General features: G+C 52.6%; 1 protein-coding gene across 1 annotated transcript; it reads left to right on the top strand.

Moving 5' to 3' along the window:
- The first annotated feature begins 94 nt into the window (after nt 1-94).
- Nucleotides 95-13,570, top strand: LOC135532857 (LIM domain only protein 7-like). The gene is made up of 10 exons (XM_064960289.1): nt 95-119; nt 4,754-4,865; nt 7,113-7,265; nt 8,118-8,185; nt 8,321-8,384; nt 9,993-10,052; nt 11,432-11,457; nt 11,572-11,679; nt 12,311-12,680; nt 13,393-13,570. The coding sequence occupies exons 3-10, from the start codon at nt 7,187-7,189 to the stop codon at nt 13,395-13,397; spliced, it is 780 nt and encodes a 259-aa protein (XP_064816361.1). The 5' UTR covers nt 95-119; nt 4,754-4,865; nt 7,113-7,186; the 3' UTR covers nt 13,398-13,570.
- Nucleotides 13,571-20,585: the final 7,015 nt, after the last annotated feature.

Raw genomic sequence — 20,585 nt, 5'->3', positions numbered from 1 at the left:
TGGACCCTGTTAAACACCCACCCCAAACCCAGCCAGCTAGGGACCCTGTTAAACCACCTATCATACTACCTGCCCTGTAAAACTATCATGTCTCAGTCCGACAGAATGGCTCTGCCCAGGTGAGCTCAACAGTCTATACCTTGTGAAAACATCATCACATCATACCTATGACTGACCCTGTACACCTGGACTGTCCCTGTACAACAACAGTTTTACCCAACTGTTTAATTTCACCCTTATTTAACCAGGTAGGCCCTGTTAAACACCTTTATTTAACCAGGGAGGCTAGTTGAGAACACCTTTATTTAACCAGGGAGGCTAGTTGAGAACACCTTTATTTAAAACCAGGGAGGCTAGTTGAGAACACCTTTATTTAACCAGGGAGGCTAGTTGAGAACACCTTTATTTAACCAGGGAGGCCCTGTTGAGAACACCTGCCCTTCTTCTAACCAGTTGGAGGCCAGTTGTGAACAAGTTCTCATTTACAACTGGTCACGATCTCGGGAGGTCCTGGTCAAGATGAAGCAGAGCAGTGCGATAGAGTTACACATGGAGTAAACAAACCTAGTCAATAACCAATAGGAAAGTCTGTGTGTAAATGATATACGACAAGGGAGGGAAGGCAATTAGGACAGTGTTTAAATGAGGTAGGACAATTTAACCAGGGAGGGAAGGCAATAACCAGGACAGTGTGTAAATGAGGCTAGGACAAGAACCAGGGAGGCAATAGGAAAGTCAGTGTGTAAATGAGGTCAGGACAAGGGTGGGAGTTAAGGCAATAGGACAGTCAGTGTGTAAATGAGGTTGGACAAGGGAGGGAAGGCAATAGGACAGTCAGTGTGTAAATGAGGTAGGACAAGGGAGGGAAGGCAATAGGACAGTCAGTGTGCAAATGAGGTCGGACAAGGGAGAGAAGGCAATAGGACAGTCAGTGTGCAAATGAGGTCGGACAAGGGAGAGAAGGCAATAGGACAGTCAGTGTGTAAATGAGGTAGGACAAGGGAGGGAAGGCAATAGGACAGTCAGTGTGTAAATGAGGTAGGACAAGGGAGGGAAGGCAATAGGAAAGTCGGTGTGTAAATGAGGTAGGACAAGGGAGGGGAAGGCAATGGGAAAGTCAGTGTGTAAATGAGGTAGGACAAGGGAGGGAAGGCAATAGGAAAGTCGGTGTGTAAATGAGGTAGGACAAGGGAGGGAAGGCAATAGGAAAGTCAGTGTGTAAATGAGGTAGGACAAGGGAGGGGAAGGCAATGGGAAAGTCAGTGTGTAAATGAGGTAGGACAAGGGAGGGAAGGCAATAGAGGCCATTGTGGCGTAAAAATTACAATATAGCATTTACACTGGAGTGGTAGCTGTTGCAGAAGATAAATGTGCAAGTCGAGATACTGGGGTGCAAAGGAGCATAATAACAATATGGGGATGAGGTAGTTGGTTGGGCTATTTACAGATTGGCTGTGTAGAGGTGAGCTGCTCTGACAGCTGATGCTTAAAGTTAGTGGGGGAGATATGAGTCTCCAGCTTCAATGAGTTTTCAGATTGTCTAGCCCGGCTGATTTGTAGGGGTCCAGATTGTCTAGCCCGGCTGATTTGTAGGGGTCCAGATTGTCTAGCTGATTTGTAGGGGTCCAGATTGTCTAGCTGATTTGTAGGGGTCCAGATTGTCTAGCTGATTTGTAGGGGTCCAGATTGTCTAGCTGATTTGTCCAGGGCTGATATGTCCAGATTGTCTAGCCCAGCTGCTTTGTAGGGGTCCAGATTGTCTAGCCCAGCTGCTTTGTAGATATTGTAAGGGTCCAGATTGTCTAGCCCAGCTGCTTTGTAGGGGTCCAGATTGTCTAGCCCAGCTGCTTTGTAGGGGTGATTTGTAGGGGTCCAGATTGTTTAGCCCAGGTCTGCTTTGTAGGGGTCCAGATTGTTTGTAGGGGTCCAGATTGTCTAGCTGATATGTAGGGGTCCAGTCTATTGATATGTAGGGGTCCAGATTGTTAGCCTGGCTGATTTGTAGGGGTCCAGATTGTCTAGCCCGGCTGATTGTAGGGGTCCAGATTGTCTAGGCCGGCTGATTTGTAGGGGTCCAGATTGTTTAGCCTGGCTGATTTGTAGGGGTCCAGATTGTTCAGCTCTTTCAGAACGTCCTCGTTTTGGGTGAAGGGGAAACGTGGAGACTTGGGTGAGTTGCTGTGGGGTACGCAGAGCTGTTGACCGGTATAGGGGGAGCCAGGTGGAAAGCATGGCCAGCCGTAGAAAAATGCTTATTGAAATTCTCAATGATGGTGTTATCTGTGGTGACAATGTTCCCTATCTTCAGTGCAGTGGGCAGCTGGGAGGAGGTGCTCTTATTCTCCATGGACATTATAGTGTATTTATCGGTGGTGAGTGTTTCCTCTCCTCAGTGCAGTGGGCAGCTGGGAGGAGGTGCTCTTATTCTCCATGGACATTATAGTGTATTTATCAGTGGTGACAGTGTTTCCTATCCTCAGTGCAGTGGGCAGCTGCATGGATTTTTAGGTTCCCCTGAACTTTTTCAGAGTTTGTGCTACAGGATGCTAATTTCTGTTAAAAGCTAGCCTTTGCTTTCCTAACTGCCTGTGTATATTGGTTCCTAACTTCCCTGAAAAGTTGCATATCGCGGGGGCTATTCGATGCTAATGCAGTACGCCACAGGATGTTTTTGTGCTGGTCAAGGGCAGTCAGGTCTGGAGTGAACCAAGGGCTACATCTGTTCCTAGTTTTAGCCTCAGGCGGATTACGTCGGTTGACCAGTCGTGGTGATCGGAGGGGCTCTGTGTCGACAGTAAAAGGCCTCCAGGCCGATTGGCAAAATAGGTATTGTAGCCCAAGGAGTGTCTGACAGCTCGCTGGGAGATGGGCGTAGCACGAGGCGAGGTTAACTGGTGTTTGCTTGCGGACAGAGGCGTTAGCCTGGAGTAGCCATTCGGATAGCAGCTTGCTAGCTGGGAGATGGGCGTAGCATGAGGCTAGGCTAACTGGTGTTTGCTTGCGGACAGAGGCGTTAGCCTGGAGTAGCCATTCGGATAGCAGCTTGCTAGCTGCGATAATCCAGGTGAAAAGGTTCAGAGCTTGCTGTAGGAATCTGGAGATGTGGTAGAGAGGAAGCGGTCCCCGATATGCTCTGTGTTGAATCGCGCTGTGCAGATTGGCAGTAGTTGACAGGGCTGAGGTTAGCTGATGACAGCGAGCAGTGGCTAAATGACTACTAGCTAGTAGTGGGTTCCGGTTCTAAACTATAGAAAAAGGTAGATCCATACCTCATTGGGTGAGGTGGGTTTCAGGAGAGTATGTTAAAATTAAAAATATATAAAAAACATATTTATATTTACAGAGGAAACAAAGATATCTACACGTGACAAGACAAAGACGTCTGACTGCTACACCATCTTGGAGTACTACGATGTGTATAAACCATAGCTGGCTGACTGGGGTGCTGTATTGAAGCCATTGGGTAGCCATCTTGGAGTACCAGAACGATGTGTATAAACCATAGCTGGCTGACTGGGGTGCTGTATTGAAGCCATTGGGTAGCCATCTTGGAGTACCAGAACGATGTGTATAAACCACAGCTGGCTGCCTGGGGTGCTGTATTGAAGCCATTGGGTAGCCATCTTGGAGTACCAGAACGATGTGTATAAACCATAGCTGGCTGACTGGGGTGCTGTATTGAAGCCATTGGGTAGCCATCTTGGAGTACCAGAACGATGTGTATAAACCACAGCTGGCTGACTGGGGTGCTGTATTGAAGCCATTGGGTAGCCATCTTGGAGTACCAGAACGATGTGTATAAACCATAGGTGGCTGACTGGGGTGCTGTATTGAAGCCATTTGAGTAGCCATCTTGGAGTACTACGATGTGTATAAACCATAGCTGGCTGACTGGGGTGCTGTATTGAAGCCATTGGGTAGCCATCTTGGAGTACTACGATGTGTATAAACCATAGCTGGCTGACTGGGGTGCTGTATTGAAGCCATTGGGTAGCCATCTTGGAGTACCAGAACGATGTGTATAAACCATAGCTGGCTGACTGGGGTGCTGTATTGAAGCCATTGGGTAGCCATCTTGGAGTACCAGAACGATGTGTATAAACCATAGCTGGCTGACTGGGGTGCTGTATTGAAGCCATTGGGTAGCCATCTTGGAGTACCAGAACGATGTGTATAAACCATAGCTGGCTGACTGGGGTGCTGTATTGAAGCCATTGGGTAGCCATCTTGGAGTACCAGAACGATGTGTATAAACCACAGCTGGCTGACTGGGGTGCTGTATTGAAGCCATTGGGTAGCCATCTTGGAGTACCAGAACGATGTGTATAAACCATAGCTGGCTGACTGGGGTGCTGTATTGAAGCCATTGGGTAGCCATCTTGGAGTACCAGAACGATGTGTATAAACCATAGCTGGCTGACTGGGGTGCTGTATTGAAGCCATTGAGTAGCCATCTTGGAGTACCAGAACGATGTGTATAAACCATAGCTGGCTGACTGGGATGCTGTATTGAAGCCATTGGGTAGCCATCTTGGAGTACTACGATGTGTATAAACCATAGCTGGCTGCCTGGAGTTCTGTATTGAAGCCATTTGAGTAGCCATCTTGGCACTCCTCATTTGTAGGACTTTGAACCTGCCCTCGTGTGTGGGGGGAATGCAGGGTTGAACCAGTGTGTGCCGGGGGGGGGGGGTCTGGTTTCGTGGCACATCGAATCTCCAGGTGTCACCTTCACCTTGTGTCTCCTCCTCAGGTACGTCACAGTGACCGGGTGAGTCTCACCTTGAAGATTAAAAGCCAACCTCACTTTGGTTTCAACACTCACTGGGACTCGACAGGAGCAAGAGTCGGAGGCATCCAACCAGGTGAGTTGACTCCTTCAGGGAGGGATGGGGACTCCTATGTCCTGTGTACCGTGGTGTTGTTGTTAGCGTTGGTTGTGATCCAATAAGAGCTTTTACCAAAGTAGGGAAGATGTCAACAGAAATGTAGCGACAACAGTAAGTCATTGGTGAATAGAAGCTTGAACAAACAGATGAATATTTATCTTTTTGGGGGGGATATGTTTTAGTCTAAAGGTGTCTTGGTGCTAGAAACGGTTGAATTGACCGTGGCTGGGTTGTTAGTAATGACAGTGGTTTTTCCACGAATGTCCATTACCTACAGTACAGGGAGATATTCATGAATGTTTAAACAGACCTGTGAGAGAGGTGTGACTTACCCTGCAACAGAGACCTCGTCAGAACCACTCTGGATATCTGTAGTCAGGAGATCGACAACCTTATACTGTTCCTCTGGGTCGGTCAGGTGTGACTGGAAATACCATCTACTACTGTCTTGTTGCTCCTCTCTCTCTCTCCTGCTGTCCTGTTGCTCCTCTCTCTCTCTCCTGCTGTCCTGTAGCTCCTCTCTCTCTCTCCTGCTGTCCTGTAGCTCCCCTCTCTCTCCTGCTGTCCTGTAGCTCCTCTCTCTCTCTCCTGCTGTCCTGTAGCTCCCCCTCTCTCTCTCCTGCTGTCCTGTAGCTCCTCTCTCTCTCCTGCTGTCCTGTAGCTCCCTCTCTCTCCTGCTGTCCTGTAGCTCCCCCCCTCTCTCTCCTGCTGCCCTGTAGCTCCCCCTCTCTCTCCTGCTGTCCTGTAGCTCCTCTCTCTCCCGCTGCCCTGTCGCTCCCCCCTCTCTCTCTCTCCTGCTGTCCTGTAGCTCCTCTCTCTCTCTCCTGCTGTCCTGTAGCTCCTCTCTCTCTCTCCTGCTGCCCTGTCGCTCCCCCTCTCTCTCCTGCTGCCCTGTCGCTCCCCCTCTCTCTCCTGCTGCCCTGTAGCTCCCCCTCTCTCTCCTGCTGCCCTGTAGCTCCCCTCTCTCTCCTGCTGTCCTGTAGCTCCCCCTCTCTCTCCTGCTGCCCTGTAGCTCCCCCCTCTCTCTCCTGCTGCCCTGTAGCTCCCCCTCTCTCTCCTGCTGTCCTGTCGCTCCCCCCTCTCTCTCCTGCTGCCTGTCGCTCCCCCTCTCTCTCCTGCTGCCCTGTCGCTCCCCCTCTCTCTCCTGCTGTCCTGTCGCTCCCCCTCTCTCTCCTGCTGTCCTGTCGCTCCCCCTCTCTCCTGCTGTCCTGTCGCTCCCCCTCTCTCCTGCTGTCCCTGTCGCTCCCCCTCTCTCTCCTGCTGTCCTGTCGCTCCCCCTCTCTCTCCTGCTGTCCTGTCGCTCCCCCCTCTCTCTCCTGCTGTCCTGTAGCTCCACCTCTCTCTCCTGCTGCCCTGTAGCTCCCCCTCTCTCTCCGCTGCCCTGTAGCTCCCCCTCTCTCTCCTGCTGCCCTGTAGCTCCCCCTCTCTCTCCCGCTGTCCTGTAGCTCCCCCTCTCTCTCCCGCTGCCCTGTAGCTCCCCCTCTCTCTCCTGCTGCCCTGTAGCTCCCCCTCTCTCTCCTGCTGCCCTGTAGCTCCCCCTCTCTCTCCTGCTGCCCTGTAGCTCCCCCGCTCTCTCTCCTGCTGCCCTGTAGCTCCCCCTCTCTCCTGCTGCCCTGTAGCTCCCCCTCTCTCTACTGCTGCCCTGTAGCTCCCCCTCTCTCTCCTGCTGCCCTGTAGCTCCCCCTCTCTCTCCTGCTGTCCTGTCGCTCTCCCTGCCCTCTCTCCTGCTGTCCTGTAGCTCCCCCTCTCTCTCCTGCTGCCCTGTAGCTCCCCCTCTCTCTCCTGCTGCCCTGTAGCTCCCCCTCTCTCTCCTGCTGCCCTGTAGCTCCCCCTCTCTCCCTGCTGCCCTGTAGCTCCCCCTCGCTCTCCTGCTGCCCTGTAGCTCCCCCCTCGCTCTCCTGCTGCCCTGTAGCTCCCCCTCTCTCTCCTCCCGCTGCCCTGTAGCTCCCCCCGCTCTCTCTCCCGCTGCCCTGTAGCTCCCCCTCGCTCTCTCTCCCGCTGCCCTGTAGCTCCCCCGCTCTCTCTCCCTCGCTCTCCTGCTGCCCTGTAGCTCCCCCCGCTTTCGCTCTCCTGCTGCCCCCGCCCCGCTCTCTCTCTCTCCCGCTGCCCTGTAGCTCCCCCGCTCTCTCTCTCCCCGCTGCCCTGTAGCTCCCCCCGCTCTCTCTCTCCCCTGCTGCCCTGCAGCTTGCCTCAACATAGTGAAAGCTTCTCCTCTCCTTCCAGGTAGTCCTGCAGAGTTGTGCCAGCTCCGTGCAGGTGATGAGATAGTGTCTGTTGGTGGGCACAGGGTGGCAGAGATGAGCCACAGCCAGTGGAAGGGCATGATGACCTCTGCCTTGCAGAAAGGCAGTCTCACCATGGATGTACAGCGCTATGGTAACAACAGTATGCGAAAGGGACTCCCCCTGACCTGTTGGGAGCTCTCTGTCCCTCACCACTTCCCTCCCCCCCCGACCTGCTGGGAGCTCTGTCTGTCCCTCACCACTTCCCCCCCCCCCCCCGACCTGCTGGGAGCTCTGTCTGTCCCTCACCACTTCCCCCCCCCCCCGACCTGTTGGGAGCTCTGTCTGTCCCTCACCACTTCCCCCCCCGACCTGCTGGGAGCTCTGTCTGTCCCTCACCACTTCCCTCCCCCCTGACCTGCTGGGAGCTCTGTCTGTCCCTCACCACTTCCCTCCCCCCTGACCTGCTGGGAGCTCTGTCTGTCCCTCACCACTTCCCTCCCCCCTGACCTGCTGGGAGCTCTGTCTGTCCCTCACCACTTCCCTCCCCCCCTGACCTGCTGGGAGCTCTGTCTGTCCCTCACCACTTCCCCCCCTGACCTGCTGGGAGCTCTGTCTGTCCCTCACCACTTCCCCCCTGACCTGCTGGGAGCTCTGTCTGTCCCTCACCACTTCCCCCTGACCTGCTGGGAGCTCTGTCTGTCCCTCACCACTTCCCCCCCTGACTGGGTGCATTTCTCACTGTCTGGTGGGGAGCTGAGGCTACTGATTGCTAATCGAACTCCTGGCCTACTGATTGAGTATCAATAATTAGCGTACTGATTTAGTGAATCAGTGTTTGTAAACCCTTTGTGGGACCGGGGCCTGTTGTGACGGACTGGGCCAGAGGCCTCGTGGGACCGGGGCCTGTGTTGTGACGGACTGGGCCAGAGGCCTCGTGGGGCCGAGGCCTTTTGAAACCGGGCCTCGATCATCCATCTGACCAGTGGTGCTCTGACACTTACAGGTCCAACTGATACCAGCGGAGACGCAACGATGGTGAAACTGGCCCAGATCAACGGACAAGAGGTCAATGTGTGACACTTTTTCATACGATCAAGTGTTGACATCTCTAACGCATTTACTACTGACATGATTTGAGTGATGAAGGAAACCGGTTACAAACGCATCCGAATAATGTGAATCTCTTCGTGTCTTTTCCCTTCTTAGGTGCTGACCTCTAAGAGCAGGAAGGGAGGTTTTCAGGACAGTCCTCTGACTGTCAGAAGTCGAGGTAATGAACGAGTTGACTGGGACTTGACAGGGCCTTCATTCACACCCCTTGACTTCGTTAGTCTGAAATTAAAATGGATAAAATACAGGTTTTATGTCAGTGTACCCCATAATGTCGGCGTAATTATGTTTTGAGGTTTTTTGTTGTTGAAATTCATAAAATAAATGAATTGCTTAAGTGACTTGGGTCAATAACTATTCAATCCTTTTTGTTATGGCCTAAATAAGTTCAGGAGCAAAAATATTCTCGCACTATGTGCGATTATAGTGTTTTTAACATTCAATAAATAAATAATCACAACCTCTGTACCCCGCTCATACAATTCTGTAAGTTCCCTCGGTTAAACAGTACATTTCAAACACAGATTCAACCACAAAGACCAGGAAGGTTTTCCAATGCAAAAAAGGGCACCTTTTGGTAGATGGGTATAAAATAAAAAGCAGACATTGAATAGCCTTTGAGCAAAGTGAAAGGTGAAGTTATTCATTACACTTTGGAAGGTGCATCAATACACCCAGTCACTACAAAGATACAGGCGTCCTTCCTAACTCAGTTGCCGAAGAGGAAGGAAACTGCTCAGGGATTTCACCATGAGGCCAATGGTGACTTTAAAACAGTTAACAGTTAGTTACAGGTTAATGGCTGTGAAAGGAGAACTGAGGATGGATCAACATGGTTGTTACTCCACAATACTAACTTACAGTAAATGACTTTGAACAAAAACAACTTACAGTAAATGACTTTGAACAACAACAACTTACAGTAAATGACGGAGTGAAGAGAAGGAAGTCTGAATAGAATAATCTAAAACAAACAAACAAACAACAAAAATGTGACGACAAATAATGAATTTATTGTCCTGAATACAAAGTTTTATGTTTGGGACACATCAGACTTCCGCTCTCCATATGTTCAAGCATAGAGGGGCTGCATCATGTTATGGGTATGCTTGTCATCAGCAAGGGCTTTTATTTTTTATATTTTATAATAAGAAACAGAATGGCGCTAAGCACAGGCAAAATCCGAGAGGGAAAACTGATCGTCTGCTTCCACCAGACCCTGGGAACAATGTTCCACATGAGAAAAACCTGAGGCCAAATGTAGACTGGAGTTGCACCTTTCCAAGACGGAATGTTCCGGACTAGCTTAAGGTTTTTGACTTAAATCAAATATATGGCAAGACTTAAATGATTGTCGAGCAATGATCAACAACCAGCTTGAATTTAAACAATGTACATATATATATTTGTGAAATCCAAGTGTGTAAACTCTTAGACTCACAGCTGGATTCGCTGCCAAAGGTGACTCTAACATGAACTGACTCAGAGGTGTGAATACTTACGGAAATTAGATTTCTGCATTACATTTACAAACATTTCTAAAAACACTTTGGCCTTACGGTGTGTGTGTGTGTGTGTGTATCTATTTTGTCCATTTTGAATTCAGGCTGTAACACAACACAATGTGGAATAAGTCCAGGAGTATGACTACTTTGACTGAAGGTTTTCTTTGCAGTTTCCTGGCAGTTCCCGGATGTTACTCTACGGAAACTCAGTTACACTCTCACTTCCTCTTCTCTTTCTCACTTCCTGTTTCCCCTCTGTGTAGAACATGATCTGCTTGTTTTGAAAACCCAGAAAAGGAGAGCAGAGTTCTTTAATCAGGAAGGTAACAGTTAATGTCTGTCGCCAGGCTTTGTTGTTGGCTGGGGCTTGTGTTGGTTTATATTCAATTAGTCATTAAGCCATTTATGCATTTGCTTTGTAGATTAAATCAACTCGGACGATTGCTTGTTTGTCCTCGAATCTGCTGCTCATATATATTTAACACAAATATAAACGCAATGATTTTACTGATGTTAGTTCATATAAGGAAATCAAATGAATTAGGCCCCAATCGATGGATTTCACATGACTGGGAATACAGAGATGGTTTTGTTGGTCATAGACCTCATCGATAGCTGGAGACAGGACCTGTCCCTGGTGACCCGGTCTGTCCCTGGTGACCCGGTCTGTCCCTGGTGACCCAGTCTGTCCCTGGTGACCCGGTCTGTCCCTGGTGACCCGGCCTGTCCCTGGTTTGACCCGGTCTGTCCCTGTAGCTGGCTGCTGGTAGTGTCATAATGCAGTTCTTTCCCCTCAGCCTCACTAGGAGTCAGCGCTATGGTCTACCTGTGTGGTGAGTGTGTGTGTGTGTTCAGACTCACCAGGAGTCAGCGCTATGGTCTACCTGTGTGGTGAGTGTGTGTGTGTGTGTAGTGCTCTGAGGTTGACGCAACAACACTCCAGTATCTGGACCATCTTCCAAGCAGCTCTGTGATTCATTGACTCCTACCTAGTCAGTGTGTGTGAATGTCAGCTGATTGGAGCTCTGGTTTGAGATCATTCAGAAGGCTCTATTGGGTCCTTGGTTTGCAGTGCTCTCTGATTCACCCAGAAGGCTCTATTGGGTCCTTGGTTTGCAGTGCTCTCTGATTCACCCAGAAGGCTCTATTGGGTCCTTGGTTTGCAGTGCTCTCTAATTCAGAAGGCTCTATTGGGTGCTTGGTTTGCAGTGCTCTCTGATTCACCCAGAAGGCTCTATTGGGTCCTTGGTTTGCAGTGCTCTCTAATTCAGAAGGCTCTATTGGGTCCTTGGTTTGCAGTGCTCTCTAATTCAGAAGGCTCTATTGGGTCCTTGGTTTGCAGTGTTCTCTGATTCACCCAGAAGGCTCTATTGGGTGCTTGGTTTGCAGTGCTCTCTGATTCACCCAGAAGGCTCTATTGGGTGCTTGGTTTGCAGTGCTCTCTGATTCACCCAGAAGGCTCTATTGGGTGCTTGGTTTGCAGTGCTCTCTGATTCAGAAGGCTCTATTGGGTCCTTGGTTTGCAGTGATCTGATTAAATCATAAATTGAAGGATGATAAATGTGGTGATATAAGTGAGCCCGATTTGGGGAAACATTTATTCTCACATTTACATTTAAGTCATTTAGCAGACGCTCTTATCCAGAGCGACTTACAAATTGGCTGATTGTTTACACTCTTCCCCCCCCCCTCTCTCTGTTAGGAGGATCGGCGTCGGCGATATCTGATGTAAGTCATAGGAACAAGATGGGGGAACACTGGCTCTTAAGGTTGTGTTGTGACTGAGTTTTGGGGGGTGTGTGTGTGTGTGTGTGAAGGGTAATATTCTGGGATGTCCTCCAGCTCCAGGTGCCGTCCCTCAGCACCTCCCCCTCCAGTTGGTCCTGGGACCCTGAGGAAGAGAGGAGGAGGCAGGAGAAGTGGCAGGAGGAGCAGGAGCGCCTCCTACAGGTCAGGAAGACATACATGCCCACTTAGCCTGGAACCACACTGAGCAAATGCCCACTTAGCCTGGGAACCACACTGAGCAAATGCCCACTTAGCCTGGGAACCACACTGAGCAAATGCCCACTTAGCCTGGGAACCACACTGAGCAAATGCCCACTTAGCCTGGGAACCACACTGAGCAAATGCCCACTTAGCCTGGGAACCACACTGAGCAAATGCCCACTTAGCCTGGGAACCACACTGAGCAAATGCCCACTTAGCCTGGGAACCACACTGAGCAAATGCCCACTTAGCCTGGGAACCACACTGAGCAAATGCCCACTTAGCCTGGGAACCACACTGAGCAAATGCCCACTTAGCCTGGGAACCACACTGAGCAAATGCCCACTTAGCCTGGGAACCACACTGAGCAAATGCCCACTTAGCCTGGGAACCACACTGAGCAAATGCCCACTTAGCCTGGGAACCACACTGAGCAAATGCCCACTTAGCCTGGGAACCACACTGAGCAAATGCCCACTTAGCCTGGGAACCACACTGAGCAAATGCCCACTTAGCCTGGGAACCACACTGAGCAAATGCTGACTTCAATGTGGAACTGCTAATGCCTCATGCCTTGTGTGATGTTGTGCAGGAGAAGTACCGTCAGGACCAGGAGAGGCTGGATACTGAGTGGCAGCAGGCCCAGGAGGAGGCAGGGGTGGAGGGATACAGGCAGGCTGAGGTGACCCCTGATCCTCTACCACCCAGATGCATCGTGGGATATGTAGTCCCTTGTGTCAAATCATCCACACCGAACATGGAGAGCTCAGGAGAGATGACCAATGGGATCGCTGGCCTTGCCAGTCCTCAGCCAGCCTTGAGCCAGCCCATGCCCCCTGTTGCCCATGTGGCATCCAATCAAAAGAAGGAAGTTGTTTTTGACGGGAAAGAAGGGAGGAGCCTCTCCCTCAAGAAGGGAGGAACCTGGAAGAGGAGACTGAAGTGGCAGAAGGAGATAATTGGTGAGGAAGACCACACCTTGGTTATTATTTAGTTCTGGTGATGTTTAAAGGTGTCCCTCTGCCCAGTGGCACTACGGCCCTGTTCAAGAGAATCAAATCCTTGATGCATTGTGGGTTAATTGTGACTGACTTATCTACAAATAATGACTATTTTAAGGTGATTTGTGGACTAGTCAGTCACAACCTTGCTGGCTGCTGTCTAGAAATTGACTCTGCTGTGATTGTCCTCTCGCCTTCTCGCCCTGCCTCTGCCCTCTCGCCTGCCCTCTCGCCCTGCCCTCTCGCTCCAGGTCTGGGGACTCCATGGTTTCACCCAGCTATCTATAGCTGACAGGTCAGTCAGTACTAGAGACTCCTATGGTTTCACCCAGCTGGGGGCTTGGGACTGCACCTTGTGATAACAAACTGCTGTAAATGAATCGTGTGATATTTGTATGACTAGTTGTGCTCAGTGTTTGTATGTGTGAGTACTGCAGGGTGTGGTCTTGTATAACCTGACAGAGGTGTATGTGTGAGTACTGCAGGGTGTGGTCTTGTCTAACCTGACAGAGGTGTGTGTGAGTACTGCAGGGTGTGGTCTTGTATAACCTGACAGAGGTGTGTGTGTGTGAGTACTGCAGGGTGTGGTCTTGTATAACCTGACAGAGGTGTGTGTGTGAGTACTGCAGGGTGTGGTCTTGTATAACCTGACAGACTTGTGTTTGTTGATTAGGATGAAATCCAAGTCCTCCCCATCGTTGGCGGGTTTCCACAGACAGGAGGTGAAAGGTCAGACTCTGCTGTTGACTGTCCCTCTGTTTAATGAGTGGCTCCCCATTCCAAACCCAGCCTTGATGTTGATGCACTTCACACCATGTTGGTCAAATCTAACCAGTCCTCATTTAGCTGAGGCCCAGGGAGACAGGGGCGGGGTGGGTAATGACTCTAACCAGTCCTCTCATTTAGCTGAGGCCCAGGGAGACAGGGGTGGGTAATGACTCTAACCAGTCCTCTCATTTAGCTGAGGCCCAGGGAGACAGGGGTGGGGTGGGTAATGACTCTAACCGGTCCTCTCATTTAGCCGAGGCCCAGGGAGACAGGGGTGGGTAATGACTCTAACCAGTCCTCTCATTTAGCTGAGGCCCAGGGAGACAGGGGTGGGTAATGACTAACCAGTCCTCTCATTTAGCTGAGGCCCAGGGAGACAGGGGTGGGTAATGACTCTAACCAGTCCTCTCATTTAGCTGAGGCCCAGGGAGACAGGGGTGGGGTGGGTAATGACTCTAACCGGTCCTCTCATTTAGCCGAGGCCCAGGGTAATGACTCCTCACCTTTCTGTATTGTGATAGAGGGGTTTGTTTTCACCTATTGGTCGTTGGAATAATATCGTTACCTCATTGGACAATGCTCAAATGACTGTCCTTGTTATTGGTCTTTCTGTACGAACTATGATTGGTTATACCGTGGTGACTCTGCTCTCTGGTTGGTTATTAGGCGCTGCTAGGGAGGTGGCGAGGAGGAAGCCTCCTCAGAGCATGTCGTTAGTGGAGGCTGAGAGGCAACAGATCCTGGAGGAGATGAGGAAGAGGACCGCTCTGCTGACCGACAGCAGCTGGATACGACAACGCTCCACCTCGGACAACAAACAGCCAACTAACCGGCGAGGGCCGTTGAGGAGGTAGGAGGGGGGGGTGTCAACCCATTAACCGGCGAGGGCCAATGAGGAGGTAGGAGGGGGGGGTTGTCAACCCATTAACCGGCGAGGGCCAATGAGGAGGTAGGAGGGGGGGGGTGTCAACCCATTAACCGGCGAGGGCCAATGAGGAGGTAGGAGGGGGGTTGTCAACCCATTAACCGGCGAGGGCCTATGAGGAGGTAGGAGGGGGTGTCAACCCATTAACCGGCGAGGGCCAATGAGGAGGTAGGGGGGTTGTCTACCCATTAACCGGCGAGGGCCAATGAGGAGGTAGGAGGGGGGGGTGTCAACCCATTAACCGGCGAGGGCCAATGAGGAGGTAGGAGGGGGGTGTCAACCCATTAACCGCGAGGGCCAATGAGGAGGTAGGAGGGGGTTGTCAACCCATTAACTGGCGAGGGCCAATGAGGAGGTAGGAGGGGGGAGTGTCAACCCATTAACTGGCGAGGGCCTATGAGGAGGGGGGGGGCTGTCAACCCATTAACTGGCGAGTGCCAATGAGGAGGTAGGAGGGGGGTTGTCTACCCATTAACTGGCGAGGGCCAATGAGGAGGTAGGAGGGGGGTTGTCTACCCATTAACCGGCGAGGGCCAATGAGGAGGGGGGTTGTCCACCCATTAACTGGCGAGGGCCTATGAGGAGGTAGGAGGGGGGTGTCAATCCATTGATGGCGGGCCTATGAGGAGGGGGGGGTGTCTACCCATTAACCGGCGAGGGCCTATGAGGAGGTAGGAGGGGGTGTGCCATTTGGACCGTACCTCTCTACGTGACCTGTTATCTGACCTCTCCATCTGTCCTCTCGGCAGGTACGACTCTCTGGACAACCTTCCCTCTTCCACCACCCTGCTCTCTAACCCCCAACGCCCCCACTCCTCCCTGGGTTTCTCCGCCCCGTACCGCCCCCTCCTCCCGGCACAGCGTGGGTGTGGCCCTGGGGGGTTACACCATCGGGACCCAGAAACACAGCCCTACCTGGCCCCGCCCCTTCAGCACATCTTCCCCCCCGCCCAACACCGGAGAGGAACCCGCCACCGGCGAATCACGACCCGTCTCACAGCAGCACCACCGGTAATGGACCAATCAGGACTTGTGTTGTATGTTTAAAATGTACAGTACTTTTTGAAAGCATTCAGAGCCCTTGGCTTTGTTACATTACAGCCTTGTTCAAAAATGGATTTAATTGTTTTTTTTCTACACAATCTACACACAATACCCCATAATGACATCACAATACCCCATAATGACATCACAATACCCCATAATGACATCACAATACCCCATAATAACAAACATTTTTTCACGTTTATTAAAGACACATTTATTTAAGTATTCAGACCCTTTAATCAGTGCTTGAAGGCATCTTTGGCAGCGACTACAGCCTCGAGTCTACTTGGGTATGATGATGAGAGCTGTCCCGAAGCCACTGCTGTGTTGTCTTGGCTGTGTGAACTTTCACTCGAGTCAGAGGTCCTGAGCACTTTGCTCCGTTCATCTTTCCCTTCGATCCAGACTAGTCTCTCAGTCCCTGCCGTTGAAAAACATCCCCTAAGCATGATGCTTAGATAGCTGACTAGTGATGTCACTATGGGGTCTTGTGATGTCACTATGGGGTCTTGTGATGTCACTATGGGGTCTTGTGATGTCACTGGGTTCTTGTGATGTCACTATGGGGTCTTGTGATGTCACTATGGGGTCTTGTGACGTCACTATGGGGTCTTGTGATGTCACTGGGGTCTTGTGATGTCACTGGGGTCTTGTGATGTCACTGGGGTCTTGTGATGTCACTGGGGTCTTGTGATGTCACTATGGGTTCTTGTGATGTCACTATGGGGTCTTGTGATGTCACTATGGGGTCTTGTGACGTCACTATGGGGTCTTGTGATGTCACTATGGGGTCTTGTGTTTAGATTGAGGAAGGAATCATGTTGGCAGGCTGTAATGTAACAAAATGTGGATGAAGTCAAGGGGTGTGAACACTTTCCAAATCCACCATCTGAGTTTCAGTGCTGTAGTCTCCTCATACAGTCTGCTCCCAGAGAGGAGAATGAGAGCATTCGTAACGCGGATGAATGCATGATTAACAGTCTCTGGAACAGAGAACGGGCTTCATACACATACAATAAGTCGTCATAATACATTAGACACAAGGGACTTTGTGAAAATAAAAACCCAGTTTCAGTTTTATCTTCCTGGTGAACTTGAAACCCATCGTCCAGCCGTATACCAAGGCATTTGTAGGAGGACACCTTTTCAACGGCTGTTCCCCCAGACCTTGAGGATCAGTCTGGTCCCTCTCATCCTGTTTGTTTCTTCCTGTGTGTTCCTGTTCCCCTCTCTCCCTCCAGAGTGCTGACTTCTCGAGGTGTGTTCAGTGTGTGTGTGTCCTATGGGCAGAGGGGCTGCCATGGTCATTGAGACCCTGAACCTCTGCTTCCACCTGGCCTGTTTTCAGGTGAGAGTCTGGTCTGATCCTCCATTCACCTGGTTGGAGGAGAGGTCCTCTACACAACTTGTCAGCACACTCGATCACCCTTCACAGCATGAGCTTAATGAGCACTGTAGCAGACTGACTGGCTTCACCTGGGCTCTGTAGCAGGCTGACTGGCTTCACCTGAGGTAGCAGACTGACTGACTGGCTTCACCTGGGCTCTGTAGCAGGCTGACTGACTGGCTGGCTTCACCTGGGCTCTGTAGCAGGCTGACTGACTGGCTGGCTTCACCTGGGCTCTGTAGCAGGCTGACTGACTGGCTGGCTTCACCTGGGCTCTGTAGCAGGCTGGCTGACTGGCTGGGCACCTGGGCTCTGTAGCAGGCTGGCTGACTGGCTGGCTTCACCTGGGCTCTGTAGCTGACTGACTGGCTTCACCTGGGCTCTGTAGCAGGCTGACTGACTGACTGGTTCACCTGGGCTCTAGTGACTGACTGGGCTCTGTAGCAGGCTGGCTGGCTGACTGGCTTCACCTGGGCTCTGTAGCAGGCTGACTGACTGACTGGCTTCACCTGGGCTCTGTAGCAGGCTGGCTGACTGACTGGCTTCACCTGGGCTCTGTAGCAGGCTGGCTGACTGACTGGCTTCACCTGGGCTCTGTAGCAGGCTGGCTGACTGACTGGCTTCACCTGGGCTCTGTAGCAGGCTGGCTGACTGACTGGCTTCACCTGGGCTCTGTAGCAGGCTGGCTGACTGACTGGCTTCACCTGGGCTCTGTAGCAGGCTGGCTGACTGACTGGCTTCACCTGGGCTCTGTAGCAGGCTGGCTGACTGACTGGCTTCACCTGGGCTCTGTAGCAGGCTGACTGACTGACTGGCTTCACCTGGGCTCTGTAGCAGGCTGACTGACTGACTGGCTTCACCTGGGCTCTGTAGCTGACTGACTGGCTTCACCTGGGCTCTGTAGCTGACTGACTGGCTTCACCTGGGCTCTGTAGCTGACTGACTGGCTTCACCTGGGCTCTGTAGCTGACTGACTGGCTTCACCTGGGCTCTGTAGCTGACTGACTGGCTTCACCTGGGCTCTGTAGCTGACTGACTGGCTTCACCTGGGCTCTGTAGCTGACTGGCTTCACCTGGGCTCTGTAGCTGACTGACTGGCTTCACCTGGGCTCTGTAGCAGGCTGACTGACTGACTGGCTTCACCTGGGCTCTAGCAGACTGACTGACTGGGCTCTGTAGCAGGCTGGCTGGCTGGCTTCACCTGGGCTGTAGCAGGCTGACTGACTGACCCTGGGCTCTGTAGCAGGCTGACTGACTGACTGGCTTCACCTGGGCTCTGTAGCAGGCTGACTGACTGACTGGCTTCACCTGGGCTCTGTAGCAGGCTGACTGACTGACTGGCTTCACCTGGGCTCTGTAGCAGGCTGACTGACTGACTGGCTTCACCTGGGCTCTGAGCAGGCTGACTGACTGACTGGCTTCACCTGGGCTCTGTAGCAGGCTGACTGACTGACTGGCTTCACCTGGGCTCTGTAGCAGGCTGACTGACTGACTGGCTTCACCTGGGCTCTGTAGCAGGCTGACTGACTGACTGGCTTCACCTGGGCTCTGTAGCAGGCTGACTGACTGACTGGCTTCACCTGGGCTCTGTAGCAGGCTGACTGACTGACTGGCTTCACCTGGGCTCTGTAGCAGGCTGACTGACTGACTGGCTTCACCTGGGCTCTGGCAGGCTGACTGAAACCTGGGCTCGCAGGCTGACTGACTGACTGGCTTCACCTGGGCTCTAGCAGGCTGACTGACTGACTGGCTTCACCTGGGCTCTAGCAGGCTGACTGACTGACTGGCTTCACCTGGGCTCTGCAGGCTGACTGACTGACTGGCTTCACTGGGCTCACAGGCTGACTGACTGGCTTCACCTGGGCTCCTAGCAGGCTGACTGACTGGCTTCACCTGGGCTCTAGCAGGCTGACTGACTGGCTTCACCTGGGCTCTAGCAGGCTGACTGACTGGCTTCACCTGGGCTCTAGCAGGCTGACTGACTGGCTTCACCTGGGCTCTAGCAGGCTGACTGACTGGCTTCACCTGGGCTCTGTGGCTGACTGAATGGCTTCACCTGGGCTCTGTAGCAGGCTGACTGGCTTCACCTGGGCTCTGTAGCAGCCTGACTGACTGACTGGCTTCACCTGGGCTCTGTAGCAGGCTGACTGACTGACTGGCTTCACCTGGGCTCTAGCAGGCTGACTGACTGACTGGCTTCACCTGGGCTCTGTAGCAGGCTGACTGACTGACTGGCTTCACCTGGGCTCTGTAGCAGGCTGACTGACTGACTGGCTCACCTGGGCTCTGTAGCTGACTGACTGACTGGCTTCACCTGGGCTCTCCACAGGCTGACTGACTGGCTTCACCTGGGCTCTAGCAGGCTGACTGACTGGCTTCACCTGGGCTCTAGCAGGCTGACTGACTGGCTTCACCTGGGCTCTGCAGGCTGACTGACTGGCTTCACCTGGGCTCTAGCAGGCTGACTGACTGGCTTCACCTGGGCTCTAGCAGGCTGACTGACTGGCTTCACCTGGGCTCTAGCAGGCTGACTGACTGGCTTCACCTGGGCTCTAGCAGGCTGACTGACTGGCTTCACCTGGGCTCTAGCAGGCTGACTGACTGGCTTCACCTGGGCTCTGTGGCTGACTGACTGGCTTCACCTGGGCTCTGTAGCAGGCTGACTGGCTTCACCTGGGCTCTGTAGCAGCCTGACTGACTGACTGGCTTCACCTGGGCTCTGTAGCAGGCTGACTGACTGGCTTCACCTGGGCTCTAGCAGGCTGACTGACTGACTGGCTTCACCTGGGCTCTGCAGGCTGGGGCTCACCTGGGCTCTAGCAGGCTGACTGACTGACTGGCTTCACCGGGCTCTGTCAGCAGGCTGACTGACTGACTGGCTTCACCTGGGCTCTAGCAGGCTGACTGACTGACTGGCTTCACCTGGGCTCTGCAGGCTGACTGACTGACTGGCTTCACCTGGGCTCTAGCAGGCTGACTGACTGACTGGCTTCACCTGGGCTCTAGCAGGCTGACTGACTGACTGGCTTCACCTGGGCTTCACTGACTGACTGGCTTCTGGGCTCTAGCAGGCTGACTGACTGACTGGCTTCAGGCTGACTGACTGGCTCCTGGGCTCTAGCAGGCTGACTGACTGGCTTCACCTGGGCTCTGTAGCAGGCTGACTGACTGGCTTCACCTGGGCTCTAGCAGGCTGACTGACTGGCTTCACCTGGGCTCTGTAGCTGACTGACTGGCTTCACCTGGGCTCTGCAGGCTGACTGACTGGCTTCACCTGGGCTCTAGCAGGCTGACTGACTGGCTTCACCTGGGCTGCAGGCTTCACCTGGGCTGCAGGCTGACTGACTGGCTTCACCTGGGCTGTAGCAGGCTGACTGACTGGCTTCACCTGGGCTTCAGGCCTGACTGGCTTCACCTGGGCTCTAGCAGGCTGACTGACTGGCTTCACCTGGGCTCTGACTGGCAGGCTGGGCTGACTGACTGGCTTCACCTGGGCTCTGTAGCTGACTGACTGGCTGGGCTCTGTACTGACTGACTGGCTTCACCTGGGCTCTGTAGCTGACTGACTGGCTTTCACCTGGGCTCTGTAGCAGCTGACTGACTGGCTTCACCTGGGCTCTGTAGCAGGCTGACTGACTGACTGGCTTCACCTGGGCTCTAGCAGGCTGACTGACTGACTGGCTTCACCTGGGCTCTGTAGCAGGCTGACTGACTGACTGGCTTCACCTGGGCTCTGTAG

This window comes from Oncorhynchus masou, unplaced genomic scaffold, assembly GCF_036934945.1.
Source record: "Oncorhynchus masou masou isolate Uvic2021 unplaced genomic scaffold, UVic_Omas_1.1 unplaced_scaffold_2065, whole genome shotgun sequence".
Classification (NCBI taxonomy): domain Eukaryota; kingdom Metazoa; phylum Chordata; class Actinopteri; order Salmoniformes; family Salmonidae; genus Oncorhynchus; species Oncorhynchus masou.
Note: the sequence above shows the minus strand (reverse complement) of the source record. Positions and strands in the feature narration are given on the sequence as shown.

Bases quoted from the DNA above. Each gene is read 5' to 3' on its own strand.
- LOC135532857 (XM_064960289.1), top strand. From the start codon at position 7,187: ATGAGCCACAGCCAGTGGAAGGGCATGATGACCTCTGCCTTGCAGAAA. The intron at 7,266-8,117 runs GTAACAACAGTA...TGACACTTACAG, and splicing joins CATGGATGTACAGCGCTATG to GTCCAACTGATACCAGCGGA. The intron at 8,186-8,320 runs GTGTGACACTTT...TTCCCTTCTTAG, and splicing joins TCAACGGACAAGAGGTCAAT to GTGCTGACCTCTAAGAGCAG.